This window comes from Malurus melanocephalus, unplaced genomic scaffold (assembly GCF_030028575.1).
Source record: "Malurus melanocephalus ecotype Western Australia unplaced genomic scaffold, MMel_1.1 scaffold_23, whole genome shotgun sequence".
NCBI lineage: Eukaryota > Metazoa > Chordata > Aves > Passeriformes > Maluridae > Malurus > Malurus melanocephalus.
The window spans coordinates 1,892,973-1,919,743 of NW_026623255.1; the positions used below are offsets into that span (position 1 = coordinate 1,892,973).

The window sequence follows — 26,771 nt, forward strand, 5'->3', positions numbered from 1 at the left end:
TCCACTCTTGGCCGTTATAAAACAAATTTAAAATGGAATGTGKACAGCCTTGACAAAGAGATGGAAGCATGTACCACTATTTGAGAGAAAAAATGCTCTTGCATGATTCTGATACAGAAACTCGATATTCAGTCATAAACCATGCTGCTGGATTATGGTAGCAACTTATGTGTTTCATAGGAACTGAAGTGATATGATCAAAATAGTCATTTAGCTCCAGATACCAGGAATTCTAACAGCAACTAATAGCTGCAGAATTTACTTGAGACTGATGGTAAAAAATATTGCTAGCTARAAGTAAGAACAAACTGTCCAGAAGATACCTGAAATATTTCCTTGGAATGCCTTAGGTAAAGATTTTGGTTAAACACATTCCTTGCTTGTATTCATTATGTGTTGAGAGGGGATATGTGCTGTTTTCATATGAAAGCTGGGTAGGCAAGACATTTTTTCATGTTTATATATTCCTATAAAACTTTTCTCTACACAAAAGCAAAGGTAAAGAAAAGCAGAAACACAAACTATGGCCACAGTGCAATCATGGATCTGCACATATTTAAACAAAAAGAAGTCCCTAAATTAAACTTAAGGTCATCTGGCCTACACAAAAGCAAAGATGTCACTGCACAAGCTTCATTACAGACTGATTTAAACCAGACCAACAATCTGGATACTCATCTGGAGGATCAGTCAAAATCATACAATGCTTTGAGCTGGATAGGACCTCTGGAGGTCATCTGGTCATTCTGCAGCTCAAAACAGCCAAACTTGAAGCTGCATGAGATTGCTTAACATCATGACCAAGGGAGCTTCAAATCTCCAACACTGGAAGTTATTCAGCCCTTCTGGCACTGTCTGACAAAAACATTGTTTCACATAACCAAATCAAAACGTCTCTTGTTAAAACATGGATCTGTCCCCCCTCCTCCTTCTTCTGCATTCCTGTTAAGAAAGCTTCATCTTTTCTACAGCCCCCATCAGGCAGTTCAAGTTCCCTCAAGCACTCATGCTGCCAAGGGCAGTGGCAGCACAGCAGATGCTCRCAGAGCCATCTCTGTCACCCTGCTGTAACCAAGCCTATTGCACCTTCAGCTGAACAGCTCCAGTGGCACATGTTTAACACCAGAATAACATATCTGAGATGACAGCATCAGCCTGGAAGTCCAGTCTCTAGAACACACTCACCACAGAAGTATTTTACCAAAGGGAAAGACGGACTTTTCCACTTGCACCTTCATTTTAACCAAATCACAATCACACACTGACGTACATTCTATTCAAATYGCTATGCCTTCAGTTACTCTCATATATAACCACTCTTAATATAATCAAATCAATGGTCAGGTAGAGTATTCATGTTTCTGTTTGACTTTGTTTTTCRTAGGTCAGATGGTCTCTGGAGACATAATTAAGCATATAACTCAACTGACACTAATTTTTTTTCATTCACTCTCCTCAGTTCTATCTAGGCCTTCCTCAGAAATGGCCAAAACATCCACTTCCTTATAAGAATGCTCTGCTTCAAAATTCATTTGAAAAAAAAGGTTTCTTAGGCAATTTCTAGAAAAAATATTTAATTTATAAACTCAAGGTGTTTGATCATTGTTGAAACAGGAAAAGACTATTCACCAACTCTATTCCCTGGTTAAGCAATGGGAACAAGAGACATAGTTGCACTTACGTCATGTGAAAATTGACTGTAAAYGCAAGGGGAATATGAAATAAGAATAATCACAGAAGGAGAATATAATTCTGGGCTACATAAAAGTTCAGAAATGAAACAGTCTTCCTTTTACACACCATTTCAGATTTCTTATGGCTGACAGGGCATTAAATTACTGCAAGACAAAAATGTAGACTCAAGACAATTTTGGATGCTGGGCATTGCTTTGATTAAAACAATCTTCACAATGTACCAGTGTACCAATAGTTTCACCCCAACCAATGGCAATACAATTTAAGTGAGAAAGAAAAGGATGAGAAAACCTTGCATTAGGAGAATGCCAAAACATTTGACACAAATTAAATTTTATGTTGCTATGCAACATTATCCAAAGCATTCTGCTGTTACTAGTGCTGCAATAGCATACTTGAACTTAAAATGTTACATGCAACCTTGAGAAGGACAAAGAAAAGGGAAGTCAGAAACAAAGAGAAAAATATGATCATAAATTTTCAATGAAAAATAAAAGGTCATTAAGCAAATGTTCAAATAATATGCTGAATTCACATTGTCCCTGGGATTTTCAACACATTGCAGTACATGCTCTAGCAAAATTCCCATGAAGCTACCCAGCAACCATCTAAGGCCTTGTCTTTAGACCTTGTCTGAGCTCTTTGGGAGCACCAAGTGTAGAACAGAACAAGACAGATTGTCCAATCTCTGCAAACCCTTTTTCTGAACAGTGAAATGTGTTCAGAAACACCSCCACCCTGCAAGGGAACAGAAGAAAGGCTCAACTCAGGAATAATTTGGAAGAATATTAGGCTTTTAATGTATTACCAAAAAAAAAAAATCAGTGGGGATAAATTTTGTTGTATAAAAGCACAATCAAGCTCTTCCTATGTTAAGCCTTTAAGAGACATCCTGAATGCCCCAAGATATTGCAGCCAAGCCAAATCTTTGCATCTCTGTCATCAAGTTCTCATTACATATTCTTCACACATAATCTTTACTCAAAATAATAATCCAAAGGCAAATAAACTGAGAAGATATTTGCATGCATGAAACACTACAAACACTACTATTTTCTTCACCTTTTTAAAGGAAAAAGCCAGGAGACATTAAGTCTGACAGMACACTAACAGAAGAAAGCCTATGCCTGTACTTAGCTTAGGACTAGAATTTAAGAGAAGGGGGCAATGATGTGATTCTCACCTGTTCCTTGCATTACGTTACTTCTGCTACAGCAGCATGAAAATTACATACCATAATTGGTAATTCTTTCAGCTGTAGCACTAAATTCCACCATTGCCAAAACCTGGTATTTGTTTTATWCAATATTCTGACTACTCCTCTTGATTTAGTAGGGTTATTAAGACAGGAGGATGAAGCCTCTATGCAATCAAACAATAAACGACTGAAAGTGAGATTGGTGACACCACCATAAAATATTTTCTTAATTGCCTTTCACAAAGTATCTTTGGCAGTAAAACTCCAATACCTCCATTCCCTCAAGAGTCTGGTAGAGTCAAATAATTAACAAAGCTTTTCTGACTGCATTAAATAATATAGTACCAAATGAATAGATAGAAATGTAACCCATTTTCATTACAAACAAGCTTCTGCTTGGATAGCTTAGATTGACTGAATTAGGTTGAAGTATTAAAAGCCCTTTAATGGAAATTTCAAAGGAGGAAAAGAATAGGGTAGCATGATTACCTGAAGTGGTTACTACCATGTTGAGTGGGTCTTAATGAGTCCCTTTTTGTCTGCATAYGGACATGGGAATATAGCTGAAGGGATTTAGAACTATGGAATATAATTTCTTTAGTTATTGGAGTATAAACTTGGCAAGATTTAGAAAAGCAATAAAAACATTAAATTTTACAGGACTTTAACAATCAAAGGTTTATGTTTCATAATATTTAATATATTTTTATTAGTTCTTGTCAGTTTATTACATACATAATTTTGTAGCATCAAGCTACATTTTTTATCCATTTAGCACATATGCTGTTTTTCTCTGTTCATAATCTCAAGGGCAGAAAGGTGAAATCCCATCTCCTCTCCCCTCCTTCCTTTATGCTGAGTGTAAAGACTCAAACTAACCCTTACCTATGTGAGCATTTTAAATGCCTGTTACAGCATSAGCTTCTGGTCTGTGGGGAAATACTTGAGATCAGTGATTTATWCTGGAACCCCAATCCTCATATATATTTCTTGGAGCATCTTCTTAAAGCARGCTCCCAGGTTCCACTATTTGGAGGGCTAGGTTACATGTCCCTTTTTCATCATGGTTTATCCAGCAGATCAGTTTTTAGGAAGAAATTTTATCACCCTAATGCAAGCCTTAATGCCTACAGCAATACTGAMTGGGACTGAACAGTCCTCTAGACCTTAAGGTCTCAAACTCACCATCCAGTAACCACGTTTAGACAATTTACTCATGTATCACTTGAGGCAGCACAACCCCAGGTGTCTTGCAGAGGGAAAAAAAGCACTATGAACCTCAAAGCAAGCAGCTGGACAAAGTACCACTGCTCAGCTGACACATGCATTATAAACAAAGCTAAATAAAACATAACCTTTGAAACCCATCCTAACAGAACATTTTTTCCTAGTTTACCACCATCACCCTGTTCACCTCAAGACTCAGATTAAACACCTCTTTATCTCTCAGTCACTTCTCAGCTTCCTACCTTGTGGGAGCTCCTCATGCCCATGAAGATTCTGATTTTTAACAAGACAAGCATCAGACAATGGCCAGTTTCTTCAGCCAAAGTTTTATTTCAGACTCAGACTTGCAACACTAAGTTAGATAAAACCTTGTGCTCCTAGTTTTCTCTTGAAGGTTTTCCAAAGGTGTCTCCACCTGAACAAGCAGCTATGAAGTCTTTTAAATAAGCAGTAAATGCTGTCAGCTGATGGCATGCTACAACSTGGTTACAGACACTCAATTTCATTTCTACTGTTATTCAGAAGAGCACTTGTTTCACAACTTTAACCAGAGTTTATAGGAGCGCAGAATCCCCACACCATCTCAAGAGCTGTCCTGCCTCACACAGCCCATGTCTCCACTAATGTACCCCTYAAAGCAGGTCCCTGCAYAGCTCACCCCTGAGTCAACAACTGCTCATGCACTCAAGGTGCTCTGTCATGGCTGGGGCTGCAACAATTCCCTTGGATGAAAAGGCACTGATAAAATTTCATGAGGCAGTAAAACCTCACAGGAGACACCACAAAACATTTTTTTTATATACTGCTATAGCAGTATTCAGTATTAGACTTCAATATGTAATATATATTATAAAGTTAGTAAAGTACCAACAAGACATGATGATTCTCTGAAATCTTTTTAGGCTCATTTCATATAGAAGAAGAATTCAGAAGGAGGTAACAAATGTTTTCAGATAGATTCAYAAGTTATAATATTTCTACTTGTTTTCTGAAGCCTGAGATGTATTCATTACCTGCCATTACTCCCACACACAGATGAGATTAAAAGATATTATGTAGCACATCTGCATGTGTTTACAGTCATGATGTCTTGGTTTCTCAATACAAATGCACTCTGTAAAATTTAGAAGAATACTGYATTCCCTTTTTTCTCATTTTATCAGTAAATGCTAGGGAAAGGAGTTTAATGTTCAGCTGGGACTCAAATTTCTATGGCGTTCCTTTTGTAGTATAAGCTCCAATCATTATAAACCCAGTGTAACAGTAAAGGTCTACATGGTCTAGACGTGCCTGAAGAATTGAAGACCTAACCCTCAAATCAACACTAATTCAGAATTATCAGCATCTCAAAACAATTTGAAAGCATCTCATCACAACAATTACTCATYATAACAATTACATAAATTAAAGGTCACATGTGCTTAAGAAGGTTTTCCATCGATTAAAATAATTTTCTAACAGGCCAGACAGGAACAAGCACAAACCCTTTCAATACAGAATGTACTTTCCAAAATTACCATAAACAACTGACAGGCATAGATCTGGAATACTGCTATTCCAAAAATGAATGAATACTCCCTACATAACAACCCAATTCAAGTATTTTATTGTTTATTTATGCAGCCTTTCCTGCACAAAGGGCATAATGGCTAAAGCACCAAAAAACAGCTCCTGCTTKGGAAAGCTCCAGTCTGGGCAAGGCCAAGACAGGAATAAGGCACAGGAGCGAACAGAGAGCAGTACATGCTGTGTAAGGAAGACACAGCAACTGCACCGACACAGCTTTGGTTTCAGGAAGGGAGAGAACTTGRAGAACAGTAACCAGAGAGGTTTTTTCAAGCAAAGACTGATACATGAAACGTTGAAACTGGGAGAAACAAGGGTCAAGAGACCAGGGAAAACTTCTCCAGCCACAAGCATAACTGGTAAAGGCTGTGAAAGGTGTAAAAGCAACTGTGGGGAGGAAAAACACTCAGATTACAGAGACTGCAAACCTGAAATTGGTTAAAGAAAAGGAAAACTACTTAAAGTTAAGCTTTAATATGCCAATTAAAAAATTATGGAGACCACAAATTATCTTTTAAGACTCTTAAGCATTTATCCCAGTTACTCAGCTACTGTATGTATAGTCCAAGATGGCTAAGTTTTCTTGCCATGGAAAAGAAAAATGTTTTCCTTTTTCAGATACCACATTATTTACACAGCTTGATAAATATTTATGTTTAAAAAAAAAAACATTATTGCAAATCAAACAGTTTCACTTTAAAGAATGACATTTATAACTTGTGTTTGAGTATGAACAGTCACAGCCTAAGACAAGCTGGAAGCCAAGGCTTTAAGTAGTTATGTACACTGACACCTTGGGCAYGAGTATTTTTGTCTATTAATCCAGTTTCCAGGTTTTCACTAAGAAAAACATCACTTGCTTATCCAGAAGAGTCTTGCCACAGAATACTTGCAGCCATTCATTTCAAACCAGCACCTCCAAAATTTCAAAAATAAAGGTTCTTCAGATGCTGAGACAAAGTATGCTGGACACAAGCAAGGAAGGTCCCTAATGCCACAACACCACCACTTCAGAGCTGGTAACACTGCTCCCTCCTTTCAATATATGAATCAATTATTAGCAATGAGATCATGTTTGAGAGCCAAAAATTTCACAGGAGTTTAGACAACCTATTTTTGAACCCAAAAACCCTGGTCACAAAGAGTTTACACTGCACTTCTGTGCTAGTGGGAAGTGCCAGTTACATTTGCTTGAATAACCAAAAGCAGAAGGCTTTCGCTGCCATACTTCTCCACAGCATAAATGAGATCCTGCTTAAAAATGGTTCATAAACACATGCATTAAACAGTTATGTTATAGTCTTAGTATTTGCTATGGGCATTTCCACGTGCAGAGAAACATGCTTGGAGTAGCCTTAGATATCGGTGCAGCTGGATGAAGAAATGAGGCTCAGCGAAAGCAGGAGTTGTCAGCACCTCCACCAACATGCAGGGAACTGCCATGGGCATGCTCTTACCATGTGGTATCTTGCAGTAAGCACTAAGCAGCCTGCTCCCTTCCATAAAGGCATTATTTACCTCAGGATACCACTGGTAAAGTGTGCTCACAGGCAAGCAGAGCAGCTAAAGGGCTTTGAGTTCATATTCCCCATCTCAGTCACAGTAACAACTCCTTCAAGACAATGTGCTTATACTCTGACCTGCAAGGCTCAGAGGAAGAAGTTCCTCGGGTTAGAGACTACACTGATAACTGTTAAATGATAATTGAACTGCAGCAGATCAGTGATGAAATCTCTCTGGGTTAATAATGAGTTTATCCACATGACCCAATATCTTGCAGCGTTTACGAAGTCAACACAAGATTGAGGTGATGACACTCYGTCACATGCATGATTATTCCATTCAGGCTTCCATGATATGCATGGCAGCTTTTCAGCCTTTAAATTTAAAATAACCTAGGTAGATAAAGAAGAGTGTTTGTATTGAACATACTTGATAYAGTGACTTGAAGTGTTCATGGAGATTACTGCAGTTTATTAAAAGCTGCACTATATCTGTCCTAAAAACATGTTGATTTATGAATATAAACAGAAGGAAAAAAACATGTTTGAGGAAGCAGCGAAGGCAAGTAGGCCAGAATAAGCTACACAAGGAGCAAGTTGTTTCTTTATTTCCCTTCTTCAGAAGTGTACAAGAAATTTTTGGGGGAAGAGAAGGTACATTAAATATATTTATAAAGTGTAACATACTGCTACAAGATGGAATTTCAGATTCTTAAAATTTGTTTCTGTAGTGTATTGCCAGAATCTTAATTTTTTATTTTACTACCTAATAAAAATGCATCAAAGACAACTATGTTAAGAGATGCTTTTATGAATTAATACATTAGGCATTAGTATTACTTGTCCTCATTAATGCAAGCCAAAAAGACATTTTTGGCAGGATATTAACAGGTGATGCTTAAATATTTYAGATAAGCCAGCTTAAGAGAAGATGCGAGAGTCTGTTAACTACTTTGAAGACTACGCTCTTTCCAAATGACACGTACAGCACAAAACAAATAAATCATTATGTCACCTTAGAAAAATTTAACCTAACACATTAACATTTCAGTGAAACCTTGTTAATGTCTCTGGAGTTATTCACAACACTTTTATAATAGTTTTAGAGCAAGCATCAAGATCCCTCTTACACATTGAAGTTGCTGTGATATAGCTAATACCATATGGAATGGCTAATTAGTTATTGATTTGGAATGCCTACAGACAGTTTACCACACCAATTAATAAAAGTTCTTTCAATCAGTTATCAATCAAGACTGATTCTAGACTGAAGTCTGTGGTTGAAGATTTTCAACTTTCATGCAAGTTAGTTAATTATGATATGTGATCAGCCTGACACCTCCAAAAACTCTGTAGTCAGTCATACATACACTTCTGTTAATATAAGTAACACTGACACTTCTGTGTTGTTCACCAGAACATCTGGTGATGTTCCATTTTTTTAATCCTTTTATTTTTAATTTTTAAAGTGTACTGACAAAAAGTTATCTGCTGTTCAGAAAAAAAAGGCCTGCCAAACCCAAAATGGCTAAATCCCCTTTTAATTTTGTATTTTCCCAGTGATCTCCAAATGCTTTAGAAGAATTATATTAAAAATAAGACATATCAGAACTACASATTGTAGCAATTTAAACATACATGACCACATTCCCACACAAAGCTATTAATGGAAGCTTAAAAGCCAAAAGGGATTCGGAAAGAAAATTTCATACATATAATGTGAAGGGGGAAACACAGAAAAGCTGTTTTGGAAGTCAAAAGCCTTAGAAGAGTCAGTATCAACATCTTTTCTGGGGAAGAACCACTATAGTAAGGAGTGTTACTGAATTCAGAATCTAGAGACTAGATTTTAATGAGTCTGTAAAGTTTTTGTATGAGTATGGTGCTTTTGATGAGAACCTAAAAAAAAGGRGAGTCATACCACCTGGAATGCGTGAGCTTTTCCCACGTGGGGGTCAAGTTATGAAATGCAGCTCTCTACCTGTATCAGCCACAGAACTCAAAGTTACGAAGGCCAAAGGGAGGAGCGATAATTTAGATTGTGAAGATCAGATAGAAGAGTATTTCAGGAAAGTCAAAGCTGAGTCAAGGTTATATGAGTAATGTTAAAGAAGTGGCAAAAGGCAGATCAACAGATATGGAACGTGGGCAGAGAAGAAGGAAGTTGGAAGCAAATGAAAGATTTGTGTCAAGAAAAAAAAACGAAGAATAGTTGTGAAGAAGGTTCTACGTGCCGAAAACAAAATCTGAAGTAGTTCAGAACTAATTATAATATTTTTCCATTCAACAATTATGCCTTTTAAAAAATGAAAAGCAACGTGCGTAGACACGCAATGGCTGTGAGATACTGCCAATTCCTGAGAAACATTCTGTGATTCATGTCAAAAACACGAGCATGTTAAAGAGTGGCAGGTCAAGCTGCCCCAATTTTTTTTCTTTTTTTAACTTAAACAACTCCAAACACATACTACACTTTTAAAATAAGATACAATTGTCCTTGCTACAGCAAATTTGCCTTAGCTTACCAGACAAAATATCTGTGCTTTCAATGCTCAAGGTTTAGGATTTACCTCACTGTTGATGTTGACTATGAGTCTTTAGACATGCTCACAAAAATCAAGTGCTTAAAATGCAAACAAACTCTCTGTGGAAATTTTTATTTTCTTTTTTTAAACTACATAAACAGGCTAGAACTCAAGTCCTGTTACTCAAAGAGAGATTATGACTTTTGAAAAGTTTACTATGTAACGAAATGCCTTTGAGAAAATCCCTAGATTTCAGAACACAGCATCAGAACACTTCATAATTCCTGTTACTCTGTCCCGTGTTTTGTACGCTCATCAGCTGAAATTCTTCTCTATAGTTGCAACATCGATTTTGAAAATAGTCAAATTACAAACTTCAGACCAGGATTAAAATCTAGGGAAGCTTTACTGGAAGCAATAATCGCTGGAATACAGATTTAATGGTGCAATATTCCTACTATTAAAAATCCCAATGCTATCAACACATTTGACAACTTGAAATCCAATGTTAATAAGATGAAAAGAGACACTCACACCTTCAGTTCTGAACAACACTTTTTGTAAGACTGAAGTGCTTCTTGAAGTTGAAGACTAAACTAGACATGCACTGTAGAAGGACTGTCCCCAAAAGGCTGAAKTGTCCTACAAGCTCAGCATCTGGGTACCAGTCAGAAAAATCCAATACCATACCATCATTATTATRCTGACATTTTAGTCATTCTCATTTTAATGAAATTGTTCTCAGAAACAATGTAAAGCACTTGGAATTCAACAAAGTAGCTATCCAGTTTTAATGACAGYAAATAAGACAATTTAATCTCACCCTCATTAAGGTGTAACATATCAAAGGACTTTGCATTTTCTGYAGAATAAAAACATGCAGGTGAGCAGATACTACAGAGCACCTAATGCAGAGTAAATCCACACCCTAGACTACCCTGCTGTAACTTGYTCATGTAGTCATACCCTCTGCACTAGGTTAAGGTTTTCAACTAAATTAAAACTACCAGAATACTAAAAAAGTGTTCCACATCATATGCACCAAGAAAGAYAGCTGTACAGTCTGAAATGTTGCTGCCTCTAGCAGCCCATGCTGTCTCAGCTGGAAATATTCACCCAGGCAGCAGCTGGTTGGAGGGGATGGACTGCTCTGCTCTCCAGTGCACTCCAGTCCACTTTTACCACCTCAAAGGCAAAAGCCAGCACTGGGTCCATGGTCTGGGTCAGACACAACAGAGAAGCACCCTCACATCACTGCACGGTACCCTGCATCCCCTCCAGTGTCACAGAGTGCTGGGCAGGGACACCACTGCCTTGCACCAGCACGGCTGAACTGAGTACAGAACACTTTCAGAATAGCTACAGAGGTACTTTTCAGACCACTCAGAAGAGCCCCAGAATAAGTTTCACACAGTTTAGTTAACCTATTTCAACACTTGATGCAGACTTTCTTGAGAGTCCCCATGTACATTACCTGTGAGAGTGAGGAAGAGAGATTACCATCTAGTATTTTTCCAGTGAAGGAAAAAGTCCCTTAGTGAGCAGAACTGGGGGGAACTGCACTTGAGTAAGCTGGAAGTTATAAATGAATAGGAATATATATCCCTATAGAAAAGAGGAAAAAAATAGGAATAAAATTGAACATTTTAGAAGGAAAAAAACCTTGAAATGAGATAAACAAGAAAACAGCTTGAYTTAACATTTTTTCAAACTTAACAAACCACATGCAATATACACTCAGGCACTCTTACGGTACAAAGAAAAGATTACTTTTAGGTCCCCTAAAGTGTTTACTGCTACTGCAAGCCCTTCCCATCACACTACAGAAGCTAGCACCAAAGAACAGCAGCTCCTCACCTCTCCTCAGAGCAAGGAGACGCACACAGAGAAACAAACTTCCAAGCAAACCCTGCATCCTAGAAAAGAGCAGCAGCCAGTCAGCAMCAGCATATGCATCTTCTGACAGCAAAGTTACTAAGAAGCTACTGAAAATGTATTRTATTATCCATCTATAACCAGAATTTCAAGCACACACCTTATCCAAAACCTAAATGGGTCTGTGATTCTCTTGGTTTTAGCTATCAAGAGTTCAAATTAATATGTACTTCATAAACAGTTTTAGGGCTAAGACTGGGACGCAGACTCTGCATTTCAAGGAACAAACCAAACTTTCAACATCTGACTTAAGAAGTTTCATTTCAGCTGAGCTGGCAAATAGCAAACCACACTCACAGTTCAAGAGCCACAAGAAGCTTTCATAGCATTAGAAGTCTATCAACTCATTAAAATGTAACCTACTGGAGTTTGCACTTMTTTCATAATTGTCATATTCACCATCCAAACCTGTTACATCAAAAGTAACTACATGAGAGGCAAATCAAAATAAAAATGTACAAGTGCATTTCATGGATTARAGAAGAAAGTAGAACAGAAGACACATTTGTGAAAAATCGTCCCTTTGGCAACCATTACAGGGTAAGACAAAATGTCATGACTAGCTGAAATCCCTCATTCCAAGGGGAATTTCAGGAATGTGAAATATTGTCTATGGTTTTCTTTTTTGGCTTGGGTTTTTTTTTTTTTTTTGGCATGAGTTATGTTTGAGAATACCAGCTACACAGAACACTACCATGCTAAACTTTGGGATTTGGGCTCACTATTTTCCAAACAACAAAAGAAGCAGGCATAAAGTCCTACTAACAGCCTGACTTCATTTTTATGACTTTTTTTTTGTTAGACTTTAACTGAAAAAAAAAAAAGAAGAAAAACATTCCCAATAAACCAGAAYGGTTAAATAGAAATAAACTAATGGAAACAACAACCACACAACCACAGCCTATGTTCAAAGATTATTCAACCAGTAGCAGCCTTAACATCACAGATGGAGGGCTATCTTGGGAGTGGGAGGAAAAGCATTGCAGGAAAATGTAAATAATTCCAATATAMAGAACATTTTTTGGATGCCACCAGCTTACTTTTATAGAATAAAAATTTCTACACAGTTTTCAACTACTTTACATAGTAGCACAGAAAGTGCTGAACTGCTGGGAAATGCTTCTACAAGCTACTCAGAGGAAATCAGAAAGTGAATTATGCTCTAACACCACTGAGATGCTGAACAAAGTGGAAWGGGGGTCTGTCAAAATGCCTGTCATATATTCACATGGGCTTTAACTTCCAGAGAGCAGGAAAACAATAGAAAAGAGCAGTTTAAAAAATCCTGTTAGTACTGAGGTTTGGTATTCAGAAAATTGTGTGTGTTTAAYACTGACTACCTGCATTATGACAAGCCTTTTTTGTCTTGAAATCTTTGCTGCTTCATTGTTAAAATAGGTGACAGAACATCATAAATATTTTACCAGATATCCGGAAGGAACTGTTCCTGTATTAATTAAAATGTCTTGAAATTTTAATTCCGAGATAGTTTAATGTGAAATTCAGAAAAAAATATTACCATAATCCTCCCTAAAGATGAATCTGAAGACCTAATGCCCATTTTTGAGAGGATCGCTTCACATAGGTCACTTCACAGACTATGCAAAGTATTTCCTTTGTTTTCTTTAACTACATATYTGTGGTATTTGGTCTTAAGAGCTACCATAAGGCCAGCAATTTCTGAAGCATTAGCCAGAAAGCAGAAACCATGGAGGTGGAGAAAACAGAGGCTCTGAGATACACCATCTGGGAAACACCAGCTGATCAGCCACTCTCTGCAGCAGAGCCAGTTTCGTTGACAAAGTTCACACACAGTAAAATGAGAAATAAACTAACATCCTTTGCTAGTCACTGCAGCTTCCTAGATCACTAATCAAAGATACTTAATTTAAATGCAAGACAATCTGCAATGTTACTGCAACTGCTTAGTAGAGCAGCAATAACCACAGCACGTTTGCAAATGAAAAAAAATGCACATGAGAAAGCACAAGATGGCAAGCAACATGGAGAAAAAATGCCTTTTTTTCTTGATTATGTGTTGTTACATTAGTTGTATTCACTGATTTTAACATACTTTCCTTAAGCTTCATYAATTTCTATTACTATAAAACAACATGGTGCCAACCTCTGCAGCCTCACTCAGAAGAGGTAATGAGTCCAAACAGAAATAATCCCACAGAAACACTTGCAGTGGATCCCATTATCCCAAGGGTACTTTCTCCAATGGAAAAAAAAACTAGCAACACTTTCACAAAAGAAAAACTTCTAAAAGCAGTTTTTAAACTTTGTATTTTTACTTAGAAGGCAAAATTCAGTTTGGTCACTCCAAATGGGCTGTGGCAATAGCAAGCATAAACACACTATGTATTTACTGGAAACCTCCTTACAGCAGATGATACTGTCATGGTTTGAGCCTGGCCAAATGCCAGGCACCCACAAGAGCTGCCCACTCGCACACCCCCACCACAGCTGGGCAGAGAAGAGGAAAAGAAAATTAACAAAGCATTCGTGAGTTGAGATTAAGAAACTGGGAGGAAATGCTCCAAGGGCAAAACAGGTTCAATTTAATATTACAAATGAAATTTATTACCAACAGTCACAGGAGGATAATGAGAAGTAAGGTAAGCCCTTAAAGACATCCTTCCTTCTCCCAACCACTCTCTCCTTTCCACAGGGGGACAGAGTGTGGGCACTTCGGTCAGTTCATCACTGAGATGTTTTTCTGCCGCTCAGGGAGAGGAGTGCTTCCCCTGCTGCACTAAAGGGTCCCTCCCAAGGGAGACTATAAAATCCTATAAACTTCTCTATAAACACCTATAAACTCCTCTATAAACTCCTATAAACTCCTCCAGCATGGTTCTAATCTCATGAGCAGCAGTCCTCCCAAAACGGCTGCAACGTGAGTGTCTCCCACGGGAGACACAAAACTGCTGCAGTGTGGGTCACTTGTCCACAAGGTACAATCCTCCAAGGACAAGCTGCTCCAGCCTGGAAACGGGAGTCCCTTCTCTCCACTGGGTCTTCCACTGGAGCACAGCTCCCTCCAGGCACCCACCCACTCCAGCATGGGCACCTCCTCCAAAGGCTGCAGGTGAATCTCTGCATTGCCTGTGGACCCCGTGGGCTGCAGGGGCACAGCTGCTCCATCACGGTGTTCACCACAGCTTGCAGAGGAATCTCAGCTCCAGAACCAGGAGCACCTTCTCCCCTTCCTTCTTCACTGACCTTGGTGTCTCCATGTTGCTTCCCTCTCATGTTCTCACCTCCTCCTTGTCTGGCTAGAAAAACTGTGTGTCTTCATTTTGATTTTCTTCTTCAATATGTTATCACAGAGGCACCATCTTTAATTGGCCCAGCCTTGGCCAGTGTCATGTCCATCATCCTCAGAACCATCAGAGATTGCCTCTGCTGGTCATGGTGAAAGCTTCCAAAAGCTTCTCACAAGAGCCATGTTYGCAGCCCCCCTGCTACTAAAAACCACGCCACACAAAACCAACACATACCTAAACTGGGGCTACTAAAAAAGATTATGTTTTCAATCTCTTTATTCTGTATCAGGAAAAAATAAATTCTAGAATTATTTTAATAATTTTGCTTYCTTGTCACCCTTTTTCCATCTCAGGAAAAGAGATAAGAAGTTCACAGGCCATATGTCATATGTTGACTTAAGCAGCAAAAAGCAGCCAAAAGAACATTAAACCAGTCTCTTTGTTTCTTCTGACTCACCTGAATTTATATCCAGTCAGGGTTTTATGAGCATAAGCCTGATAGAACCTGAGGTAAAGCATTTCTCTTCAACTATAATTATTTTTATTAGTAAAAATTAATCTACAAACATCTTAATKCTGTTGCCACAAACCAAAAGGTATGCATTAGTCAGCCATGGAAAAACTGCTGTTTCCATGTACACAACAGAGGCAACAGTCTGCACGTCTTCACATACCTTTTTAAATCATGTGAAGATGAGTTTTTACAACTGAAGGAAAAAAGCAAAGTTCTGAGTAATGAGAAATACACCATTTTTAATACGTGCCCCCAATATATGCTTAATAATTAAAACAAAAATAAAAGCATATGCTGATAAAACTCAGTTTGTTAATCATCATGTAAAATTTCTGGTTCATTCATATACCAAGAAGCATGAATTCATACAGATACATGTGTAAACACCTTCATATTGCTCTTCCTCAGCAGCAAATAAAAAAGTTTATCTTCTCTCTAACCAGACATACGACAAAAAATGTGTTGACCTTTCAGTTAGTAAACTTAAATTAATTTCTAAAGTCATCAAAGGAGTTTAATTTCTTGAAATACATAGGTTTAGCTTGCATTTTATTTCTTTTGGGAAATCATAAAGCTAAGTATGACTACTCATATGGGTTCTGTGATACTGTGGAAAATGCCCTGCACCCAAAGAGATCATGCAGATAGAATAATAAATGACTGGGAGGCCTGAACCAACTCACAGCTCAGGATGAAGGTAAGTGAAGAGTGCATGTCCATACATATTCCTTCATCCTTCCCATGCACGCACACACACAATGACACAAAATGGTGGAGATTACAATTACAGWGGGTTCTAAGAGTTTAAAGAAACTGGTAGACAGGTTGACTCGATATTTATTTATAGGAGTCATGTGCATGCTCAAATGGGTGCAACAGGGCCAAGAAGCTTTTCAAGCCAGAACAAAATTACTGGCAGAAGGCAGGACCCAACAGTTCTACATTCCTACACAGCAGCTGCTTGTCAAGAGAAGGATGCATGAATCTGTATCTAAATTTACTTTTGATATCAGCACATAAAAATCCCATTTTAGAATTGCTAGCAAAAGGGGAGTTTCCCACACTCATCTATTTACATTTCATTTCTCAAACCCACAGTTTGCTTGTATAGCAAAATGTAAATGGGAAATTTAAAAGCCACTTCAGTTATGATGCTTTTTAGGTAATTTTCCTAATCATTTACTGGAAAATCTTGGGAGGGCACAGGGAGRAAGTGGGGAAATAGTTAAGCATTGTAAACTAGTAATAAAAGACTTTCTTTAGCAAAGGTTTTGAAATTAAAGCATGAAAGCAGAAGCAAAAAGTGAGTATCCATGAGTTAAATTTTCTGTGAGTTAAAATTCTATACAATTATTTTTATTTTTAGAAGGGTGTCAAAGGACAAAAATAAGTTACCTACGCAAGCCATACCATACTACAGTAATTTCAGAGCACATAAAGCAGTGAGCTATAAAATTGACCCATAAATCGGTAACAGATTGGGAAACAGAAGCAAAGACAAGTTGTGTAACGTGACAGCAAAGTTTTAGAGTAGAGTCCAGRTATAGGCCCATGGTAAGAGATTCCACATTTACATATTGGCTAGAAAATTATGACTATGAGAAAATGACCAGGGGTTTTCCCTAAGAAGTCAATCAGTCAACTAAAACCCTGAAAACTGTTAGAGCTTTAACGAATTTAACATAATTGAGTTACTGAAAATTTATGAAAATGTTGCTATTCTATAGAAATATTGTGATGGGTCATTTCAAATACTTTTTTCTGAATAAACMATTTTTTTTTTWAAACCCACACATTATCAGAGTCAGAGAAAGAAAAACTAATTAGTTCAATCACTTCTGAATAGGCTGTGATTTTGAGGGAGACAGAAGTTGCAGATTCACACAGAAAATCATCTCTGTTCCCTCTAGTTTGGGCTTTCCCTTTCTGCTTTACTCCTCAMAGGAGAAAAACCAGGTTCCAGATGGCTGCAGTTTCCAGAAAACACTGGGACACAACAACTACTACTTTGTCCACTCCACACAGTTCCACAAGAGATGCAGAGCAGGGAGCACTGGAGAAGACAGTTTGCCCTGAGCACAATCATGGCCAGCCAGAGCCAGACAGCAAACTGGCTTCTCTTGGCTGTGCTCAAGGTTTACCCTTGGAAAGATACTGGATACACTGTTAATACTGCTACTCACTGGGTATCCAGGGGATTTGTTAAGATGAATTCAAGAGTTCACACATCTGATCATGCTAAAGGATGCGTATAGATATTTGCTATACAGACAGATATGCAGAGTCAAAATTAAGTCAATCTCAATTGTCTGCTTTGTCCTTCCACCAAAAATGTCCAGYTTAGCGCTCCATAAATTCTGAAGGTGGAGACGCACACAGACCCTCCATAATCCACTCCATAAAGAAACAGAAATTGATTAGCTTAAGCACACAATGAAAATGGCTTCTCCCAATCCACRTGACATAGTGAAACAAACTACAGAACACAGATGGTATTTTCCCTTTCTTTAAGAAACATGGGGATAGTAATAAAAAAGCTGAAAAYGGGAAGCCAGTAACAAAATCTTTACCACAGCTGGATTTCTCCTCCCTCTCCTTACTGAATTTAGAGGGAAAAGGATTATTTGGAGAGAAAGGGTTACATTGAGAAAACCCCACATGACACAGATATTCCCAGATTAATGTTTATATAATAAAAACATTTAAGCTCATTTTACARAGTTACTTTATATGACCATCACAACAAGCAAGTTTTCTATTTCAGAATACAGCAGCCATTTAACAAAATCCTAGTGAAAAGGCAAGGGGGGAAATACACAGGATTTCCCTGGTGCATTTGATTTCCAACATCCATTTTYCAACCAGTAGTTTTAATAATATTATACAGTACTCTAAATAAATGCCCAAGGACATTAGTGGAATCTTAAATYAATTTCTCAATATGGATTCTGTGCACTTCAAACATCCCATAAGATAACACCTCCCTTCTGGAAAATACATTCTGTTACAAGAAGAAATTGCTTTTATTGGGTTCTAAAGGATATGGTCTCTACCTCCTTTTGACTTTAAGTAAATAATCTACAGAGGGATTATTAGCACAAGAATGTGCCCAAATCCTTTCAGTTGCTAACATGAACAGACACTGTAAAAACTATATGGAAGATCTCCGTTTTTTGACATCATGGAAAAGCAAGACCTTCGCTGAACATTCCTGTATAATCTAAACATTTCACTTCTAGGGGTGAAGGGCTCAGAACCCTCTGAAATAGCGTACTTCAAGTGCTATATCTTTTAACTTGCTCTTAACTCAAGGTATGGAGCACTGGTTAGATCCCCCTCAAGCAGACAGCCCACAGTGTATATAGAGTGTTTTAAAAAGCCAAAACCTTAACACTCAAAGGCTTTCTTTTCCAATATCTATCTCTATTAACCACTAGTTCATAATGAAAAGCTCCAGCAGCTCGCAGAGCCAGCAAATCCTCCCTTCTCTCATGCATGGCTTTCAGGAATGCTGCTATGTTGAAAAGGCAAAATTATCATTGCCCAATGACATGTAATTGAACAACAAAATCCCACGCRAAACGGGCTGACAGGAGAACAAATGTATGGATTTTCATGGACTTAGGCCACCTCCAAGGCGTATAAACTTAAACAATGCTACGCAAAGAAAACWGTAAAACCTACTGCCCCTGTCTCATAGTACTTGTTTGAATCTTGCAACAAAGGCTGAATGTTTTTTAACTGATAGAAATTAATAGCTTAGYCAAAAAAAAACCTAAACAGTCACTCATCACCTTTCAGCTACACTCAGGATACAAAAGCCAAACACAAAATAACCCAAATACTACAAAAGATGGAAAGACAGACTAYACTAAATTAGTTTCCAGTTTCTAGAAGTATAAGTGCAAGTGTATTTGGTGTTTGCCTCAATTTGAGCATTTTCCTAAAGCTGGAATTGTGTTGGCAGTCTTAAGCTGCTGAAGTCTTGCATCACAAAGTTATACTGACCGAACCTTTTAARAACACTTGCATTCCGTTCTAAGAATCAAAATAGTGCATTTTAACAATAAAATTACTGGATCTAATAACAGGTGATGCTAGAAAGGCCTATTGAGCTTTCTGCCACTGCCTCCTGCCTCACTAAGGCTGCCTCTGTGCCAGCTCCTGCACCCCAGGTAAGCTCCCAGTGGGGTCTCTCTGGGAGTTAACCCTGCAGAAAAAAAGCTCTGCAGGTGAAAAGCAGACATTTTCTGTGTGTTTAACTCCCAGAAGGAGCTCATCATGAGTCAGGTGAGTCTCCCCTGCCAGGCCATTAACATGGGTGTCAATGGCTGGTGGCAGCGAAGAGGAGAATGAGAGCCTCTACTTATGGTAACAGCATCCATTAGCTCAGCCCAAAGAAAGGACATGGATTTCAAACCTGAAAGTTCTCATTCACCACTTTTATTATCCTGTCATGCATTTGCTGGCTATTGCTGATCTTAAAAATGATTTAACTAAAAATACCTTAGTAATTTTAAGGTTTTTAAGTAACACAATTGGTATTCCAGCTTCTTTAAAAACCTCTTTGATTTGAGGCAGTARTAAATTAAGATATAAACAATGTTCTTCAAATGCCTCTAAGCAAATACCTAGCCTCACAGGTCTCYTTTTTTTTACAACAACTTTTGTTAAATAAATTACAGAGGCTATTTCCATGGCTCAGGAGAATTTGACTAATAATAAGATAAATATTCTTGGAGAATCTAATTTTTTTTAAGCAATGAAATAAGCATAACATCATTTTTATGGATGTCACTATCTTTGGTTAACATCCAAATACAGGTTAAAAATAGCAAGAACAGAGTTATATTAAACCAAAAAAAGTACAAGGTGCCTTGATGTAAAATTTGGTTTACATAAAATAGAAAAAAACTTTTTCCAACAGACGTAAATTAAAACCACTAAGAGAAAAACACCAGAAAAACTGCTCCCCATTTTAAGAAGACACTGAGGAGCTGACATTTACATATTTTGCAAGAAACTGATTCCAGTGAAATTGTGCCTGAAGTATTCTTATTAGTAGCAAAAAGTCACAAGTATGAGCATATAAATAAAAATTACAGATAAAAATTGTTGGTTAATCGAGGATTTCAAGTGGTTATTAAATTATTATATTAACCTCTTTCAAGGGTAGACACAAAGAGACATCCAGAATAACATTGTTTTTTCCTTACAATGCTCAAGATACAGCTCAAGATACAACTATTTGACATACATGAATTCTTCAGAAATCCAGAAAAAAATTTTAAAAGGCAAAGGATTCTGATTACACCTTTAAATCACTAGTGYATCGTACACCTTTAAATCACTAGTGTATCAAAGGAATTTTTGAAATGGTTTCCTTTGTCTTGCTGAGGCATCCCGGAATTCATCATTTTACATTTATTTGCAGACCAAGAACACACTAAGACTTCACACATTTCTCTTCTTCTCCCTTCTCAATTATGCCAACATCATTCAAGCACTACCATTCCAGAACCACAAAATATAGTCATCTTTTTCTCARCAGCAATCATCATCTCCCAAAATTCCGAAAGAAGAGACAAAGACATTAGATGACAGCTTTGCTGCAACTCAGCAGCAGCACATAAGAACTGTAAAGTAGCAGCACTAGCAATGCAAAACACCTGGTGCTGAAGGCTGGAARTTACAAAACCGGCAAGAAAATTCTCAAGGGTATTTGTTGTTATTATCTTAGATACCATCTTGTATTTCCTATCAAAATATCAAGTTCATGTATGGCATTTGAGTGTATATTTAACTAACAGTTCCAATAACACATATGTTTCCCTTAAACAGAGCTGGATATGGATTTTTCAGGTGTTTCTTTTCAAGTTGTATCTCATTACATCTAAGCACTCTGCCAAAGCAGTAGCTAGCTGTCTGTTTAGGAAAGTAATAATTGCACCGTGCAAATCAGAGTTGTACATGCTTCCTGTTTTTGGTCATGGCTACTCTTCCAAAGGCAAACCACACCCCACACCCCTCCCCAAACATACTAACATCTGGAATTCAACAGAAAAACCGACAATAAACAATCAAGAAACAAAGTAAAAAAAAGATCCACAACGAAATCTGAAACCCGTTCTGGCCACCGTTGTTAGGTGTTATGATAAAAATTAAATAAAATTTAGTTCAGAAGATGTCTGTGACTTGCATTCCAGGCCTGCTTCCTTTATTCTTATCTACTAAAACACAAATTGCTCTACATCCAAAAATTAATCAAAGTTCCTACTTACTATTAAAGCTCTAGAACAAGCTATGTCTCACAGAACTGTAAGTTTCTGGACATACTTCACAGTTTGACATGCTGGGGCAACTATGAAAAATAACCAAATACAAGCAATAATGCCTTTATCCACAGATCACACTACTATACCTACAAGTGTTGTTTGGCATAATCAACCATCACATTGTTTGTCTCATGCCAAACACTCTGGCTACAATGCAAGCGGCAGCASAGTCATATTAGTATTCTTTTCATAAACCACGGTAATGAGGAGCAATGGAAAACTTTAAGGGGAAAAGGGAAACTAAGACAAGGCAACTGGCTGCCCTTGTAATCTGMAATCAACTTCAAGAGCTACTTCAGGTCATGAGAAATTTCAAGATGATAACTCTTTTATAGTTCTCTTCCCACGGTCAAGAAAAATACCACATGGAAAAGAAATACTCTATGAAAAAAATACTCTTTCACTAGCTTTTATGGTAACTTGCACGTAAGCCAAACAATGTAAAAGGGTATCAATCACTATTTAGATGCTTTTTCAAAGTCATGCAAAAAGTTATAAGAATGTTCAGCCATCATATATCAGCTGTCTCACGTATTGTTTTCRGATATTGATATCTGCAATCCTTTTACCGGATCTGGCATCATTGTCCRAGCTCAGATGACTCAGATAAAAACAATGTGAAAGCATAGCTTGTTTTCATGTTTAAAGTCTCAACTGGTCTCCTGCAACAATAACAGGAAGAGCTGTAGGGATCGATACGCCAGATTACTAACAGGGGCTTTTCTTGTCCTACCCAACAACACGCACGTGGAACTTTCTTAACCAGGTATCACGAGCCACTTACCAGATCTCTGTGAAGCACCCAGTTTGCATGGAGGTAATGGATTCCATCAAGGATCTGGTAGAGGAGGGATTTAACCATAGATCTTGGCAACTGCATGGGCTTTTTATTTGCTTTTGAGGCACGGTGAAACTTGATAATATGCTAGAAATAGAACAAGTAGAAACATGAAGAAAGTTAGGTCATAGGTGAGAAGGTTGGTCATTGTGTTTTGGGGCATTTTAACTACTAATACTACATAATGGAATGAAATACAAAGTTTGTTGAACTTTGCAATTAAAAATGATGCACTCACAATTTTTCTTAAATGGTTTTTATTCTCTGAGCTGCTTTAAAGAACAACTGTAAAGTTTTTGTGAATATCTAAAGATTGGCTACTTACCTCCAGTAAAGGATCTTAAAACATTCTCCTCCCTCCCTCCTCCCCATATGGCCCCTCGGCAGCTAGAGCAGAACCTTTCAAACCAGGACTACCTATTAGAAGGACCACCACATCTGCTTTCACACTTTCCCTCCTCCTCTTCAAAAACACCCAGGATAGCATACTTGCAACTACTATTCCCCTCTAAATCAGACTCCCAGTAGACAGAGATTAAGTAAGTATTTTAATGCATATTTGAAGCGGAGGAAGGTGTAATTCCAAAAGCCTCACACCACAACATTAGGGTGAGATCATGTTCAAACATCTAAAAATGGTTATCTTCTTGCTTTCAAGTTTTGGCTGCATAATTCATTGATGATGACAAGCTGGTGGCTCTTGGATTACAAAAGTCAGTCAGCCCACCAGAGGACAAATACCACTTGAAAACATGGATTGCAGGAAAGAATCCCAATATTAATAGAAGGAATGAAAGAAAATCATTGAAAGATTGAGATATCATGAAATAGTCATAAACTAATTAATTGCAAGACCAATGTGGAGATGATGGGTTAGGTTTGGCTTTGCTACACCATACAAGAAATAAACTGGAATGAGGTTGTTCTCCATTTTCAGTCCTCAGATAAGGTGGGGCTGTATACTGCACAAACCCAATCTTAATATATGGTCATTCTGCAAACAACTAAATACATTCWTTCAGATGGAAAAGAAAAAAATCACTTTTTTGAAGGTAATTCAACAAAGCATCTCAAATAACAAAATAGTTTCCAATTATGTGTCTGAAAGATGGGAACAACAAAGGCAGTTGGCATTTTTACAGAAAACTATACAAAAATGCTAGAGTATGACTATTAATTAGCCAATTCTTTAAACAGGATTTGTCTAATTCAAGATCTTCCCCCTTCCCAGGTTAAAGAGGTAGCCAATGGCTGTGCTTTTATTAGACCAYTGCTCCCTCCTCCACCATCCCCTGTCCCCACTGCTCCAAATGAAAATGGTAATGAGTCAATGTTTGCTCATGGTAAATGCTACCTCTGGCTGCCACCAGTACTTTAGCCACTGTCAAACTGCACTTCACAAAAGTGTAAACAATATTGTTTAAAGAGAAATAAGAAAGGAAGAAAACCCCAAGTAAATCAAATCAGCCTGCTTACTCCTTATCAACAATGTTCCCACAGAGCCTTCCACTACTAAATTCACAGTATTTATGGCTTTGTATTAAAAAGAGTAAAAATTTAAAGGATTGTCAGTTTTGAATATACTCATGAGGATCAGTAAACAAGAGAAGCTCTTAGTACCTGATCCTTTAGTTGTGCAATCACTCTGGAAACTGTAATGAAATGCTTTAAGGGATTATTTCTTTAGAAATTTTTTTTGTAATGTCACAAGATTGTCTCAGTACTTCAACTAGGAGTCCTGAGTACCACACAAGGTAGTGATCTTCGTGTGTTAATTACACTATAATTTATAAAGCAGCAATGATGCCATAAACTCACAAATTAATATATTTATTAATACATGAGATGAAAAAATACAGAGGAACCAATAGGCAAAGGCCATACACAGAGACTCACAATCCACTCCTGCCCTTTTCCAAGGTGCATGTAATSAGTAGAATTTTATACCCATTTAAAAACTGACTACTATCCACACAAAACATTAGTCCTTAGGCACAGAGAAAATGAAACTGAAGGAGAGTCTCAGGAGACGGAACAGGACACAATTAACCACAGATGTATTGAGAATTAACACAGGCAGCTATGCCTCTGGCGCTACCTCMGCTGCTCTGGTACTTCTGGAGGTTGGGAATGAGATAGCACCAGGTTGCTCCCATCAGATTTGTCCCTGCCCTCCCATGTGGCTCCCAGTTAGAAAGGCKAAGGAAACAAGCTCCTTTCTTGACCGGGTTATTGAATTGCAGAAGTGAATTAAAACTGATAGTTTTGCTCGAAGCAAAAAAAATCCAATTTCCAATCCAAGGTAAAATCCAATTTCCTGCAAAAGCAAATAAAATCTGTTGCTGACAGCTTACTCTATGGAAGTTTATATCCAAAAGATCAAAAATATCACAGTTTAGAAAACTGAACAAGACCAAAAAATATACTGCAGGGCCAGGTACTATAGGGAACTGAAAAGCTAGATTTGCCCCATGACATTGGAATGAATCCACAGTACTTGTGACTACACTGAAARGTTCTCTAAGAAAAAGGAGTTCATCCAATTTCTTGCAAGCAGCTAGCCATATGAAGAAAGACCAACACACCTAACAAACACGAAACAGTAATTTTAATGCCAGTGTCCATCTAAGAAATGGAAGAGCAAACAGGTGCTGTTGCTGAATATCATTTCTCCTGAAGGCAGAAAGCCTAAACTCTCTTTTTTCTTCATATTTTCAGAAGCATGGCCTTACTGCTGTTGTGGGAAATTAAACCTCAAATTAAATTAGCAGAAAAATAGATAAGATCATCAAACCAGAAAGCAATGGGCCAAAAGTTTTGGTGATCCAGCAGATCAAGCATACAGTAAGTTTCAAAGCAAAGGATGCCACAGCAGTACAACAATGCTTAAGAAGTTTTTTAACTTGAACAATTAYGGTAATTTCAGCTATGGAAGGGAGAGCTGCTCCTTTTGTGTCAAAACACGCAATATTTAAGAGCCTAAATCCAAGACTTCAGGTGCAGAAATGGGTGCAGGTACCAACAAAAGCTAGGATGTTCTCTATACATGAGTGTGCTATGAAAGTGGAGGAGGCACTCTCTACTGGCTTCACGGCCTGAAGAGTCCCAAAGTGCAGCTTCCAGTACAGCATGGAACAGCCAGAACCTCAGACCTAATAAAGGTATGGAATAATATGCAGGAATTACAGGGATTGGAGCCTGCCTTTCCCATTTCCCAGATAACCCAAGTACTAAGGTTAAGAACTACACTCCTCTCATTCAAKAAATAGCACAGAATAAAGACTGTCCTGTGAGTTGATAATATAAACTGATATAATATAATCTGAACTGTGACAGGTATGAAGCACATTATGGCTCTCTCTCTGGGAACCATGAGGTGCACTTGGACACTGCAGCTTCTAACCTTTAGGTATACTCAAGTTCTTTGCTGAATCTTACCCTAAACAGATAACCACTATGAACAAAACAAGATGACTTCATAGTCCAGGCAAGTCAGTGGCATGTCTGTAACAAGACAACAAGCAGAGGGKTCAAAAAGCTTCAGCATTTCCCATGTCTTTTTTCATGCAACTCGCTAAAGATAACTCACATATCCTGGTAGATCACCTGGCCAAAAAGCTGGAAAACACCCAGACTCATTCAGCAAAATTAATGAGGGAAGCCTTAATTGTCAGTCCACACTACACCAGTCACGTGCTACAGAAAAGAAACTCATCTACAATGTTATGCAGCCATAATTTCATTTTAATTAGTTCATTAGAACACTGAAGATGCAAGCTCTCTTCTGATATATCTAAAATCCTTCAAAATGAAAGAGCACATGTCATTAGAGGCAAATGACAATCCAAGCAATATTCAATTTTATTCAGTCTCTTTCCTTTTCTGCGCATCTGTATTTCAGATTCCTAAATCTTAAAAACATGCTGCCRCTCACTGGATTCCAGAAACAGTGTGAACCAATTAGATATTCACTTTTAAATATAAAATTAAAAAATATTGCTTATACATATTTTGGTTTTAACTTAAACAAGACAGTGACTCTGTAGAAGTGGTTTTAAGTCTTTATTTTAAATTAAATTAATGTTGGTCAGAGAAGTATTGAAGTACACATTCATTAGCAACCTGGAAAAGTAAGGAAACTATAATTTGCTGTTTGCAATCTCTGGC

At 37.7% G+C, this 26,771-nt stretch overlaps 1 protein-coding gene across 2 annotated transcripts in view; it reads right to left on the minus strand.

The window, feature by feature from the left end:
- CDK19 (cyclin dependent kinase 19) overlaps window positions 1-26,771 on the minus strand; it is a 121,714-nt gene that overhangs the window by 43,088 nt on the left and 51,855 nt on the right. For both annotated transcript variants that reach the window (XM_057390182.1, XM_057390183.1), the window contains exon 4: window positions 22,551-22,691. In XM_057390182.1, coding sequence (XP_057246165.1) covers window positions 22,551-22,691 — 141 coding nt within the window. The remainder of the gene's footprint in view (window positions 1-22,550; window positions 22,692-26,771) is intronic.